This window comes from Nyctibius grandis, chromosome 5 (genome assembly GCF_013368605.1).
Source record: "Nyctibius grandis isolate bNycGra1 chromosome 5, bNycGra1.pri, whole genome shotgun sequence".
Classification (NCBI taxonomy): Eukaryota; Metazoa; Chordata; class Aves; order Nyctibiiformes; family Nyctibiidae; genus Nyctibius; species Nyctibius grandis.
In genome coordinates, this window is record NC_090662.1 from 13,301,309 (window position 1) to 13,315,397 (window position 14,089).

The 14,089-nt window shown below is 42.5% G+C and overlaps 1 protein-coding gene across 4 annotated transcripts in view; it reads left to right on the forward strand.

The window, feature by feature from the left end:
• The first annotated feature begins 424 nt into the window (after window positions 1-424).
• The window catches only part of MAGI2 (membrane associated guanylate kinase, WW and PDZ domain containing 2), an 823,074-nt gene continuing 809,409 nt past the window's right edge, over window positions 425-14,089 (forward strand). For 3 of the 4 annotated variants that reach the window (XM_068400692.1, XM_068400693.1, XM_068400694.1), the window contains exon 1: window positions 425-818. In XM_068400692.1, coding sequence (XP_068256793.1) covers window positions 518-818 — 301 coding nt within the window. In that variant the 5' untranslated portion in view covers window positions 425-517. The remainder of the gene's footprint in view (window positions 819-14,089) is intronic. The other variant, XM_068400695.1, reaches the window with a different exon arrangement.

A 14,089-nucleotide genomic window follows, 5' to 3' on the forward strand; every position in this document is an offset into this window, starting at 1 on the left:
GGCAACCCGCCGGGTGCTTTCCCCCCCCCAGCCCGGGCCGCTCTCCGCCTTCTGCCGGCCGTGCCAGGCAGCCTCTCTCTCGGCCTTCACTACCGGGTCAGGCGAGGCGGGAGCGCCGAGGCAGCGCCCGCCTCGCTCCGGCACCGACACCGACACCCCTCCTTCTCCTCCTCCTCCTCCTCCTCCTCCTCCTCCCCGCGCCGTCCCCTCCCTCCTCCCTCCCCGCTGCCAGTTTCTCTACAACTAGTACATCCAGGCACAGGCAGGGTCCCGGCCGCCGCGGCTGCCATGGATATCAGCTAAAGCCGGCCGGAGAGGGCAGAGAGGCGCCCCCCGACCCAGCTCACGAGCCCCGCGGGGCTGCCGCGCCCTCCCTCCCGCCGGCCGGCAGCAGCGGCGGCCGCTCCCCGCCCGCCCCGAGCCTGCCCCGGAGGAGCCCGGCTGCCCCGGGGAGAGACGGGGGGAGGGAAGGACCACGGAATACAGGGAGGGAGTCGAGCAGAGCATCCCCACGGCAATGTCCAAGGGCTTGAAGAAGAAAAGCCACTGGACGAGCCGAGTCCACGAGATAGTGATCGTGAGGAACCCGGAGGGGCAGCTGGGCTTCGAGCTGAAGGGGGGCGCCGAGAACGGGCAGTTCCCCTACCTGGGGGAGGTGAAGCCCGGCAAGGTGGCCTATGAGGGCGGCAGCAAGTTAGTGCCGGAGGAGCTGCTGCTGGAGGTGAACGAGACCCCCGTGGCCGGGCTCACCATCAGGGATGTGCTGGCCGTGATCAAGCACTGCAAGGACCCCATCCGCCTCAAGTGCGTCAAGCAAGGTAAGGCGGGGACGGGCCCCCCCTCCACCGCCCCCCGGGGGGCCGGGGCAGGTTTAGGGGGGAGCGGGGGGGCAGCAAGTTTGTTGCTGCAGTTTGACTTTCCCCCACTCCTCGCCGGAGCCGCCCCCTCCCCGCCGGCGGGGAGAAGATGCGAGCGGCGCTGCGCGGTGCCCGCAGCCGGGCGAATTAAATGTGCGTCAGTGACAGCGCTTCGCCATGCCGCGGGAGGGGACGGGGGGCGGCAGCGCCGCGGGCAGCACCACCCTCCCCCCCCCCGGCATCCCCCGTCCGCCGGCACCGGCCGCTGCTGCTGCCGCCGCTGCCGGTGGGGCCGGAGGAGCGGCCGGGCCGGGCTGCGGAGCGGGGCTTGCCCTTGGCTCTGCTCCGCTCCGGGCGCCTCGGCTTGCGGGCGGGGGCTTGCAGCTGCGCGTCCCTGGTGCTTTAAGGGCGGCTTTAGCATCTCTGAAGTGTCGTTAGCGGAAAAGTCATTCATCTGATCCCTGCTGAAACGATCGCCTAATCCTGAGGAACGGGGAGCTCGGGAGAAGTGGGAGGGAGAGGCAGGAAGAAACTTCTGGGAGAGAACGGTCTACTTTTGCCTCTCCGCTTTCTCTAATTTATTCTTGAAGTACTGTAATAGGTTAATGCATTTCCACGAAAGTCAGTAGAGAAAAGACGCCACAGATGCTGTTTACATGTTTGTTTCTGCCCTCTTTAAACTATGCTGAGTTGGGCTAACTACAGCTGAACGCTTGTTAGGAGGTTTCTGCTACCCCAGCAGCATTTCTGAAGCACAGGAGCCCTGAGCTGCTCTGGGAACCGAGTGTGTAGGTGCTCCTTGGCCATGGGTGGTGCAGCGGCTGTAGGCGTGTAGCTGGAGGACGCATTTCAGCTGGGGAGTAAGCTCAGCGCTGGAAACTTGGGGGTTTCTGCAGTGGGAAGATTCTTGATGCCGTGCATCAGAGATGTGCTCTGTAACTATAGCCAGCAGCCTTCGCTCAGAGGACATACAGGAGAGTTCCTCTGACATTTGGTATAATTTTGTAATTTAACTTTGTCGTTGTAATTGGCCTTTTATTGTTTAAAGTGGCATTTGTGGTACTTGTGAATGCTTGAAAGATATGCCAATTACAAGTTTATCCAGACATGGCAGAATCAGTAGGAAGAATTTGACTTTCACTCAGGCCTTCAGAATGTACTTTATGATATATTCAGTTATGTGCATAAGGTCAAACCTCTAAATAAAGATATGATTGGGATTTTTCTATTTCTCCTTTTGGGTGAGTTGTGCAATATGTTGTAGATCATATCTTGATAGTCAGGCAATGCAGGGAGACACAATAGTTTATGTGATAAGTGAAGATTAGAAAGGAGTATAATGGATTCTGCCTTGCAGTATAGTGTAATCTCTGGGCACCTGAACTCCAGGAAACCTGCTCTGTAGTTTCCTCTTTTTATCAATAATTTTAGTGTGAGTGGTCTTACTGTGACGGGATTCAAAAAGAAGCAGCAGTGGGAGTGTCAAGAAGACGAGGGTACGTTGTCTGTGAAGTTATTTAAATTCTTACTTTTTTCTTTGCAGAAATCCTGTAGATGCTTTACAGTAATGCCAGTTTAAGGTTACGTTCATTTACTACGTGAAACAGTCTCTATCCCACCTCTTCACTGTTTTTCCAATATTTCTCTTTAAGTCAAAGCAATCACCAGTGATTCATTAATAGTGCACCCTTAATAAAGATATCTGTCTCATACATGAATTAGGGACATTAGTCAGGCTTTTAGTCTGTGGATTGCTGCAAGTTTCTTGAATGAGACATGGAGGATGAATTCTAAATTCTGTCTAGTTTATATTTATCTCTGAGGAGTTTCACTTCAGTATGTTAACACACTACACTTTTGATGCGAGTCCTCAAAAGTGCTGGCCAGATGACTGCGTGTTTGGAGATGACAGTTCTGCATAGATTCTTGGACTGAGAGACTTCCTGGCTGGAATGATCTTTCTTGTGCTCCAGCATCCTTTACTTCACCAAAGGGAGAGGCCTTCTGGATCCAACTTCTTATTTTTAAAAAAAAGGTCAATGGTTTGTGTATTTTACCACCTGACTCCTCCCTCGGTGTAATTCAGCCTGATCTCTGCACCCCTTGGTTACAAAGCACAGACAGCAGGCATCTACATTACAGTAACAAATTACTATTCCCCAACAGTACTTTGCAGCAGTGTGTAGGAGAGAAAAAGCTGGGCAATAAAATAAATCTTTATATGTTTTTGTAACTTTTGTTCTCCTTTTAATTATAAAACATTTTCAGTGTGCTGCAACAAGGTTAATGAGTCCATTATCATTGTTTCCACATAATTTATCAATGATATCTCTGTAGATTAGAATAGCATGACCTTGAATGCACCATGTGACTGTAGCTGCTTCTTCGGTGCTGCCTAGGAATGAAGTCAGAGAGAGAAATGTGGAGGTAGGACACGACTATTTATAATGTGATGCTTAAGAAACTGTGAGTATTTCTCTTGTTTGAAAGTTTTGATAATTCAGCAGTGAAAATTCACTTGTAGATGAAATCAGGGAATGGCTAGTTCAGTTTACAGGAATTAACATAGCTGTTTTGAAGTACAGAAAAGAACAGTGCTTTCATGATTTTTCATTATGTTGTGTTTGATTAAACACCCCTCTCTTCGAAATAATGAAATACTTCATCTTTTATCACATTACGAGGTGAAATACTTCTTTAGAACAAGTCTGATGAAATGTTGCTGGTTTACCTGAGCTGAACATCTTGAGCTAAAAATATTAACTTGGAAAAAACAATCATATAATGTAGGAGTTGCTGTATATCATCAGGAGGTGTAAACATCATGAGAAACTAAGTAGCAGTTCCATGATATGACCCAACATAGAACTCTTCTAAGTATGACACCCAATAAATAAGGATTTAATGTGGAAATTATTAGCTGATTTTGCATGGGGAGACAAGATTGTAATAATAATAATAATAATAATTATTATTATTATTTAATCCTAATTGTAAGAGTTCACAGAGAAGTATTCCTTGAAAACTTATTTCCTGTTTGTTTTTTTTTTGTTAGTTTTCTTCTGTGAGCCACTTATTGTGCTACTGTTGGCAGGATCACAGAGATTCTCTTAAAACACATGGGGTGAAATCTTGGCCCAGATGAGGTCAATGGCAAAGCTGTCCTTGACATCAAATGAAGAAGGCAGGTTCTCCTCTGTAAAGTCCTATGCTTGTTTGAATATATACCCTTTCAATGGGAGAATTTTGTACAGCGGTCGGATTAGTCAGGTATATTTGCAAATGTTACACATTCTGACCTTCTGCTCCTTCTGATGAAGAGAAGAGCCTTACTGTTTCTGAAAGAAATACTTCTGAATTTCAAATGTGTTTGTTTTTACATGCAGAACAGTTTAGATTAAGTACTATCTTCTTCCCACAGATGCACCGATGTGTAGTTGTAAAAGTAGCAATGTGTTAAGGAAAGGCATCCTAATTTGGATAAGTAATCACATGGGGAAGAGTCATGTGAGGAGCAATGTGGTTTCCAGTTCCACTCTCTGTTCATCACTGTTGTCTCAGATCCACAGTATCTTTCTGAAGTAATTCCCGTCGGTAGGTGACACAGGTCCACGATGTGCACAGACTCCAATACAGCTTTGGTTTTAGTTTGAAGGGTTGTAGGACCTTCAAATAAAGATCCTGGTTTATGCAGGACAACTGTCTTGCCCACTCTGTTGTCCTGCATAAACCACGATCTTTATTCTTTGCATAGAGTTACAAACTTCCGGAGATGCACTCAGCAGAATCCCAATGAACCGTCTGAAAACATGGATTGCAGAAATCAGGAGCATAGCAGCAGATTTTGTCCTGGAGCTGCTGCCTGATACGTCTCTTCCTCAAGGAAAATGGTTTGGACATACTGAGTAACCAGGTTGATCTGACTAACTGAGCAATTTAATTTCATTTTAGAAGTATTTAGTTGTATGACCATATGAAACTAGTAGTTGAATTGAGTAACACTGATACTTTATATTGACACTTTCTAATAACTGATTTGACTTTAAGTCATTAGACTCTAAGCTTCAACCCACAACACTTTAGCTCCTTATGTAAAAAGGCATTTAGTACACATAATGTAAGCAGGGCCTTAAAACCAGTTTTACTTTCTCAGTCTAATCGTTTACTTAGGAGTAATTATACGCTAAGAGGTTTTGCTGACTGTAGATAGACTTGAGCATATTTGCAGGTGTTTTCCCAGTCAGGAGAAGATTTGGGCTCTCATTACGATGGGTATAGAGTCGCCCTGTTTGGGCAGACTGCAGGTCCACGTTCCCCACATCCTACTCCTGGTAGTGGTGACAGCGGTTTCCCAGCAAAGAGTGAAGGGACACGACAGTACTGTCCCAGCACCCAGTGAGCTGTGGCTAAGGGATTTAATAGCCTTGTAGTGGTTTTGTTATTTTTTTTTTCTTATTCAGTTCATCCATGAGTTTTGCAATTAAAACCTGTCTTGCAGTTAACTTTTTTTTTTTCCTTAGAAGTCTGTGACAAGCCTTTCAACAGAGAAGTACCGTGATGTTTTGGTTTTCAAAAGTTTTGCCCTGCACATGTAAATACCATGTCAGATAGTTAAAATTTTACTATTTTCCTACAGACTTTTTCATACACATATTCCTATGTGTAGTTATGTTTTTAAGAAATTTCTTTGGTTATTTAAGTTCATCAATAATTCTCTTCTATCTTCATTAAATTACTCTGTGCATACAGACTGTCTTTTTGTGTTTTTTCTTCCTGGGTATCAATATATACTATCTTCCAAGATGTGAATGTTGGGTAAAATTTTCTTCACTAATATAAAGAACAATATTTACATTAGAAAGCTGTATGATTTTCCTGAATAAAAAAAAATCACAAGGGTCTTGCAAAAACCAAACCCAAACAACTATGAAAACCTTCATGGTTGCACTTCTGTTATATAGTGCAAAGATACTCTTTGAAAATAAACTCAACTTCAGACCTACTCCTTTTTCCTAACTTGTGCTCCTTAGAATTTTGCTAACTCTAGAAACTAAATTCAGAATTCTCTTTTTACCGTTACTTTATGTTGTTCTTATGCTTGTCCATCTTAATTTAAAGACCATTGAAACTGACTTTTGACTCATGTAGCCAGTTATTCATTCTGCAGCTCCTCCAGAGAGATTGTGATGTTTCATGTCAGGAACTCTGTGTGTTCACTGGCAGTAGAATTATATTCATCAGTCTTTTTCCTTCCCTGAGAATTACAAATGTGCCATTAAAGGATGGGGCCATGACTTTGTTAGTGCATCATTTCCTTGAAGAAATTAAATAATTGACAGTGCTCTGCTTAGTTTTGTAGAGTCACATATGGTAAAGTTCATCTCATGCTAACACCTGTCCATCTATTGATCCTGTTGACGTCAAAGGAAAGTACTGGGATGAGGGGGTAAAATTGTGTCTGACTTATTTTATTTATCCTATAACCTCACCTGCATTAATTCAGCATTTCATGAAAGATATGGATTCCGAGCTTTCACTTTCAGTTTTCGTGGTTTTCTCCTCGCTCCTCATAGATGAGGAACTCCTTTCATGACATGAAAGAGTTAATAAATTATTCATCTACATTTTTTTTATACAAGAAGTGGTGTATACATGGAAAAAGTGCTCCTTCAGAAGGGATTTATGGGAGGAGGTGGTCATAACTGTGATTTAGAAAGGGTGATGAAGAGCAAAGTGCTTCAGTAGTTGTAGAAGCAGATGTTTCTTGTTCTTCTCTTCCTCATAGTGGTATAAACAAATTAAAAAAAAAATGAAACTTTTTTTGCTGGAGAGCATCAAGGCAAGGGTCGAAGAAGATAGTGCTATTGCTTGACTGTGTTATCATTCTGGAAGTAATTTTTTTTTCTTCCGAACATATAATATGTGTTTATGCCTATATGAGTATACGTATACAACTGTATTTATTTTTTTGGAGAGTTATGGGGAGGACTTTTTATTTATAGGTTGAGAGCGTGTAAGACCTTGTGTAGTATTGCTATACAATAATATCTAATGATATCTATGGGCTACAGTACTAATCTAGAATGTTTTTCATACAAGTTTTGGTGCATAGATACATGATAGTTATAATGAACCAGTTCACTCTGGTGGCCAAGCAATGTGCGGTAGGGCACAGTATTCTGCAGTAGGAAATAAAATGCTCATAAACTTTGCAACAAGATTGACTGGATGCCTACCCAGGCAGGTGCAGTCTATAGCGCAGGGTTTGAAGGTGTTGATTTCAGTAGCAAAGTGCGTGCCTGTCTTTGTTTTTTGTTGCTGAATGTCATTGCAATGCTGGCCTTAACTGAATTTTCTAAAATCACAGGGCCTATGATCCCAGCGGTATCTCTTCAGCACACCTGATTTGTTACACATCAGCTTTCTTTCAACCTCATGGAAATCTACCCAGCAAGAAGGTACAATAGTCTGGCTGGCCATTTGTATAGCTTTCTCACTGTTGGCTGAAGCTGAAGTGGAAGAGCAGACAGAAGCAAGAGAAAAGAAAGAGAGCAAAGGGCTTTAATAAAAAGGAACTTTATCTAGCATTCCTAAACTAAAAATTCTCATTGGTAATTGATAATCTCTAAAATAGTACTTTTCTTACCGTTTAAACATTTTTTTAACATTAGCCTAAAAAGTCTCATTTATTTAAACCTCCTATCCATAATTTGCACTTTTCATTAGAAGCTTAGTTGACAGAAGGCTGTTGTTTGTGTGTATCATCTGCCATATATTGCCTCTTTTTACAGTGTGTGAATGATCTACAAATGCATTTTTTCTGAACTCTCAGTCAGCACATTGCTAGGATCCAGACAGCTTAATCAAAAGGTATGTTGCTGTCAACACGGCACTTCCAGGTGTCTTTTCATTCATATACAGGTCAGGATTAGTAAGATGTTTCACTCTGTTTATCGGCTTCAGTCACTTATCCTGGATGTCTTTGATTATTTCCACAGTGCATGGAGAAAGACAAAGGAAAGTGAGACAGGGAACAAAATCAAGAGAGTAAAATGTGGGAGAGAAAGTCCAAGGAAAAAAAATCAGAGATTATTAAACTAAAATATTACTGGTTTTAGAAATCACATGTTCTGTTCATATTCAAGAGAGACTGTACAGCCCTGAGGAAATTCTCCAGCACAGGGAACGTGCATTTCCTAGGTCTGTCTTAGTTCCTCAAAATATGTTGAAATCTCATGCTGAGCTAAAGCTGGCCCTCTAAAATACCCACAATTGATGCATTCCAATGAAAAAATGATATTCCTTCTTTAGCTGAAATCACTAGTTGTTCTTAATGCATCTATGTTTCTGTCACAAGTTCTCGCCAAAGTAGGGTGAAACAATGGTGCCCCTGAGAAGTGGGCATGTTTGTGTTGGATGACACATTTGTGTAGGATGACTTCCATATGTGTGGGACAGTCCTACAAAAATGGAGATTTACCAGGTACTGTTTAGTTACCATCACGCCAGAACTGCATGCCGAGTCCCTTGCTGCTGAGGCGGCAACTTGACCAACCTGGCTCACTCTCTGCATCCTCCTTCTCTGTTACCAAAATGGTTGTGGTGTCATTGACTTTCAGAAGTAGTGCTGGCCCACAAACACAAAGTAACTTCTGCTTCTTTTTTTTCAGACCTTCAACCTTCGGAAGCAAAGGTTACAGTTCAGGTATTCGAGTCCCTGTGAAAACGGAAGAAAAAAACAAGCATGCATGTGTTTTATGGTTTGCAGAAAAAACAGAGTGGCTATGTCCACTACCAGAAAAAATCCATAGGTGAAATAATGCCTCCTTACATTTCTAGATCACATTTTTCTCACTCTCTTGAATCATCCTTGGTTCAGATCAGTGTGCTTCAAGGACCTCCTGCATAGACCTTTTATTTCGTACAAACTATGGAGCCCTACCTGCCACCAATGTCCTTCTTTCTTGCCTGCTCCCACAGCTTTTCTGCTGCTGAAAAGTTTTTTGCTGGGTAGAAAACTGGCTGAATGGCCAAGCCCAAAGAGTTGTGGTGAATGGAGTTAAATCCAGTTGGTGGCCGGTGACAAGTGGTGTTCCCCAGGGCTCAATATTGGGGCCAGTTCTGTTCAATATCTTTATCAATGACCTGGACGAGGGGATAGAGTGCGCCCTCAGTAAGTTTGCAGACGACACCAAGTTGGGTGGGAGTGTTGATCTGCTTGAGGGTAGGAAGGCTCTGCAGAGGGATTGGGAAAGGCTGGATCGATGGACCGAGGCTAACTGTATGAGGTTCAACAAGGCCAAGTGTCGCGTCCTGCACTTGGGGCACAACAACCCCATGCACCACTACAGGCTTGGGGAAGAGTGACGGGAAGCTGCCTGGTGGAAAAGGACCCTGGGGTGTTGATCGATGGCCGCCTGAACATGAGCCAGCAGTGTGCCCAGGTGGCCAAGAAGGCCAACAGCATCCTGGCTTGTATCAGAAATAGTGTGTCCAGCAGGACTAAGGCAGGGATCATCCCCCTGTACTGGGCACTGGTGAGGCCGCACCTCAAATACTGTGTTCAGTTTTGGGCGCCTCACTACAAGAAAGACATTGAGGTGCTGGAGCGAGTCCAAAGAAGGGCAACGAAGCTGGTGAAGGGTCTAGAGAGCAGGTCTTATGAGGAGTGGCTGAGGGAACTGATGTCTAGTCTGGAGAAAAGGAGGCTCAGAGGAGACCTTATCGCTCTCTACAACTACCTGAAAGGAGGTTGTAGTGAGGTAGGTGTTAGTCTCTTCTCCCAAGTAACAAGTGCTAGCATGAGAGGAAACAGCCTCAAGTTGCACCAGGGGAGGTTTAGATTGGATATCAGGAAAAATTTCTTCACTAAAAGGGTTGTCAAGCATTGGAACAGGCTGCCCAGGGAAGTGGTTGAGTCACCATCCCTGGAGGTATTTAAAAGACGAGTAGATGTAGTGCTTAGGGATATTGTTTAGTGGTTGACTTGGCAGTGCTAGGTTAATGGTTGGACTCGATGATCTTAAAGGTCCTTTTCAACCAAAACAATTCTATGTTTCTATGAAGCGTCTTTGTTCAGGTCTTCCTCTGTCCCTGGAATTCACCTTGACCCTTTCAAGTAGTGTGTCTTTCAGGTCTGGCATTTTCACCAAATAGTTTATTTGCCAGTAAGATATTTCTACCTTCTATGCTTGAGTTTACTTCAGAAAGCATGCAGAAACTTGTTTTGACCCAGATGTTTGGCATTCCATGATTATAGACTGTTCCTGTTCTGATGGGAGCAAGCCTGATTTAACAATCTCTCATTGTCCCTGGTCTGGGAGATACGTGACACAGCCTTGACAACATATGGTAGTGTCTATAGCCAGTGATGGCAGTCATTTCACTGAATTATCCAGAATTATTAAGTTGTTCACCGAGTCTCTGGATTATCACACGGGGGGCGAGGGTTTTCCTTTGGAAGTCTGTTAGGTCAGAGACTGATGGCAAAGTTGAGATCACTCACTATCTGCAGAGTCATAGCGAGTTTGTTTGTCTTTAAAAACTCAGAAGAAATATTGTGTCCACAGCATGCAGAAAAAAAGAAGAAACAAACATAAATAGATTTTATAGTTCTGAGTAGTGCTGATAGATTTGCTATGAATAACAACAACTGGAAAATAACAGTAGGAATGTAATGAGCAAAATTTTCTGCACTGTATACTAGCAAGTAAATTGTGTAGCTGTGATAATGTAACATTAGTATTCCAGAGTGGAAATCCCTCCTGGAAACAGGTACAAGTTGTCCTTTATTACTTACCTATTTAATCTTGGTATCTTCATATCTCACGCTGTCCTTGCATTTGTCAAAATGAAATGTGGAATATGATTTGTTAATGTGCTAGTTTTGGCTGGGGTAGAGTTAATTTTCTTCATAGTAGCTGGTATGGGGTTATGTTTTGGATTTGTGCTGAAAACAGAGTTGATAATACAGGGATGTTTTAGTTACTGCTGAGCAGTGCTTACACAGAGTCAAGGCCTTTTCTTCTTCTCACACCATCCCACCAGCGAGTACGCTGGGGGTGCACAAGAAGTTGGGAGGGGACACAGCTGGGACAGCTGACCCTAACTGACCTAAGGGATATCCCATACGATATGATGTTGTGTTCAGCATATAAAGCCGAGGGAAGAAGAAGGAACGGGGGACATTCAGAGTGATGGCGTTTGTCTTCCCAAGGAACCGTTACACGTGACGGAGCTCTGCTGTCCTGGAGATGGCTGAACACCTGCCTGCCCATGGGAAGGAGTGAATGAATTCGTTGTTTTGCTTTGCTTGTATGTGGCTTTTGCTTTACCTATTAAACTGCCTTTATCTCAACCCACGAGTTTTCTCGCTTTTACTCTAACAATTCTGTCCCTCATCCCATGGCGGGGGAGTGAGCAAGTGGCTGCATGGGGCTTAGTTGCTGGCTGGGGTTAAACTATGGCAGTTAAACTGTACATTTCATGTTTTGTTTTGTTTTTTTAAAATAAAAAAAAATTCTTCCAGCTTTGTTTCCCTCATGGCAATCATGAATTAAACTGCATATTTCTATAAAATATATCTGTTTTATAAAGCCAGACCTAACTTTTGCTATAAAAGCTGAAAGGGAACAAAATTAGGACATCTGTTTCACATGTAAGTTCTTACAGCACACATGTTTTTGTTTGCTTGATTTTAGACTCAGATTGAAAACTGAGGAAGGGTTCTTTTTATAACCCGTATGAGTGATATTGAATAGTTTCTAAAGTGTTAATTCACATGGCTGAATTAACTAATATTAAATGAAATGGCTGTGTTAGTTTCTATTATTTCCTTACTAAGTCCTTCTTTGTGCTAAATCTGCATTAATAAATGTCACGTAAGCCTCTCTTAACGCTTCCAAAATGGTACGTTAGTATAAACAAGGATTAATCCCATTATATTTTAATTCTCTGTCCTTGTATTTTTACAAGAACAGCGTTTTATATTTCAAAGTGTTGCAGAGTCCTGTTGCGAACTGAATAAGCTAACAGGGCACCTAGGTGCTCCCGTGATGGACGTGCAGTCCTTGTCGGGTGGGAATGGCAGCAGCTGCTTAATTCTTGTAGCAGACTGGGACAGGAGGTGAACGCTTCTTCAATTTAAAGTGTCGTGGGTTTTGGTTAGGTAAAGTGTAATTAGCTCCCCAAATCTCCTGCACAGCCACTTCACTGTTGTTTTGCAAAACTCTCTTTGAAACTTGGTTCAGCTGGGATGGTTCCTCTGCACTTGACAGTATTGTGTGTTGTGGTGTGACTCCTGTTCATTGTATTGACAGTGATTGTTTTGCTGGTATTTCTGATTTCTCTTTCCATGTGGGTTTGTTATATCTGCCTGTTGTCTCATGCATAGTCTGAAATGTTTTGGTGAGAGGAACTGCCTTTTTGTTATAGCAACTAGCATGACAATTTCAGTTTGTGAGTCTCTAGTTTCTATGGCAATGTGAGCAAGTATTCACATTAAATTCAGAGTTAGCCATAATGACTTTCTTGGTAATAGTTGTTGGAAATATTCTGTAGCATTTTAACATAGGATCTATAACTCAAATTGACAATATTTCAGTCTTAGTGATAGAAGCTGTGAAGTGGATAAAAGCTGAACAATAGGATTTAAGAGAAAAAAAACAGTTATGGCTAATGTGGAGCTTCTGTTATAGGTAGCTCTGGTCTGTTGTTTTAGGGTCTTTCCATTATAGCTACTGCTGGGGGGGCTCATTCAAAAAACCTTAGCTGTTCTGAATACAGAGAATATATTTTGTGAACAATTTAGTTTTTTCTTTTTATCTGCTCCATTTACTTGTGGACGAGTGTTTTCCCCCTGTAAACTTCTAGAAGAATTACTGGAATTTCTGATAAGCCAGTAAAAAGAGCTTTTTCAACACTCACTCATGCTATTTTTACTGGAAAATTACCAAAAAAATTTCAGGAAAAGAATGCATTGCAGTGCTGGAGGTTTTGTTGGGAAATAAAGTAAAACCAAGATGTTGGGTCTTCTTAGTTAAAATTAAAAATCAGTAACTGAAATATTAATTAAAAGGCCTTCTGGGTTCATATTTATGTTGAGTTTTTATGTTATGCCTGTGGTACACATGTACTGAAATATTCTTCAGAACAGATGAACCCATAAAGTTTAAAAATGTCTTCTTTAAATATGTGTGAAATATTGTAGGGGTTTGCGCACAGTTAATATGACTTGCAGAAGTATAACAGCTGCTTTGCCTTGATAGGGATTCATGTTTGTGTTTTAAGGGTAATAAAATTAATGTTTCTGAATGTAAAAGTTGGAGAAACTGAAGATTTTTTTTTGCGTACCTGAGAAAGCACCTCCTGCACGTGAACAGAGCAGTATCATTTTCTATTAGGAAATGTAGCAGATCCAGTTGGGATCCAATAGTGTTCTTCCAGGCCAATATTAAGTAGATTTCTAGTAAGCAGTAGCCAACTTTCTCACCTCTTGCTGTAGGAACTGGTTGCAGTGAGCTGCAGAATTCCTCCCTCCGTATCTGCGTGCTGTTGGCCAGCAAGTGAGGAGGATGCTGCTGGGAAAGAGATGTGCAGCTGAGACATTAAAGCAGAAGTCTTCGCATGTATCCCTCTGGAAGCTAATATTACTCTTGTTATTAAACAATCTGAATAGCTTCCAGATTCTAAAAACTCTTTACAAAAAGGCTTTATTCAGACTCCCCCCACAGGGAGTTACCCTTGGTGTCCTCACCAACCTCAGTGAATTTCAGTGTGGGAGGGAAGCTGGGATGGCGTAAAACTTCCTCGCGTCTTTGGTCTCCTGATTTAGGCTATGAGATATTGTTCTTAAAAACTCCTAGGAAATTGCCAAGTTTTATAATGGTAGTGATTATATTTTCATCATGTATGCTGTGTTTTTTTTTAATGTTATTAAAAGCCTGTCTAGCTTTTTAGAAAGAAAGGGCCTATCTCAGTAAGTATGGTTTACCAATAGAACTGCCACTGTATTTCTCCAATGCAATTGCTTAGTTTTTTCTTTTTATTCTTTAAAAAAATAATCTCTTAAAACATGAATGTTATTATTAGTGTATCAAGACAACTGAAATCCGATCCCATGGAGACAGGTACTACAAGCTGGCGGTGCCCCAAAGGGTTTATAAAGGCTAATTAGACAGAACGAATAGGTAGGAAGAGACAGAACTGCATTGTGGTGAAATGACTTGCCAAAA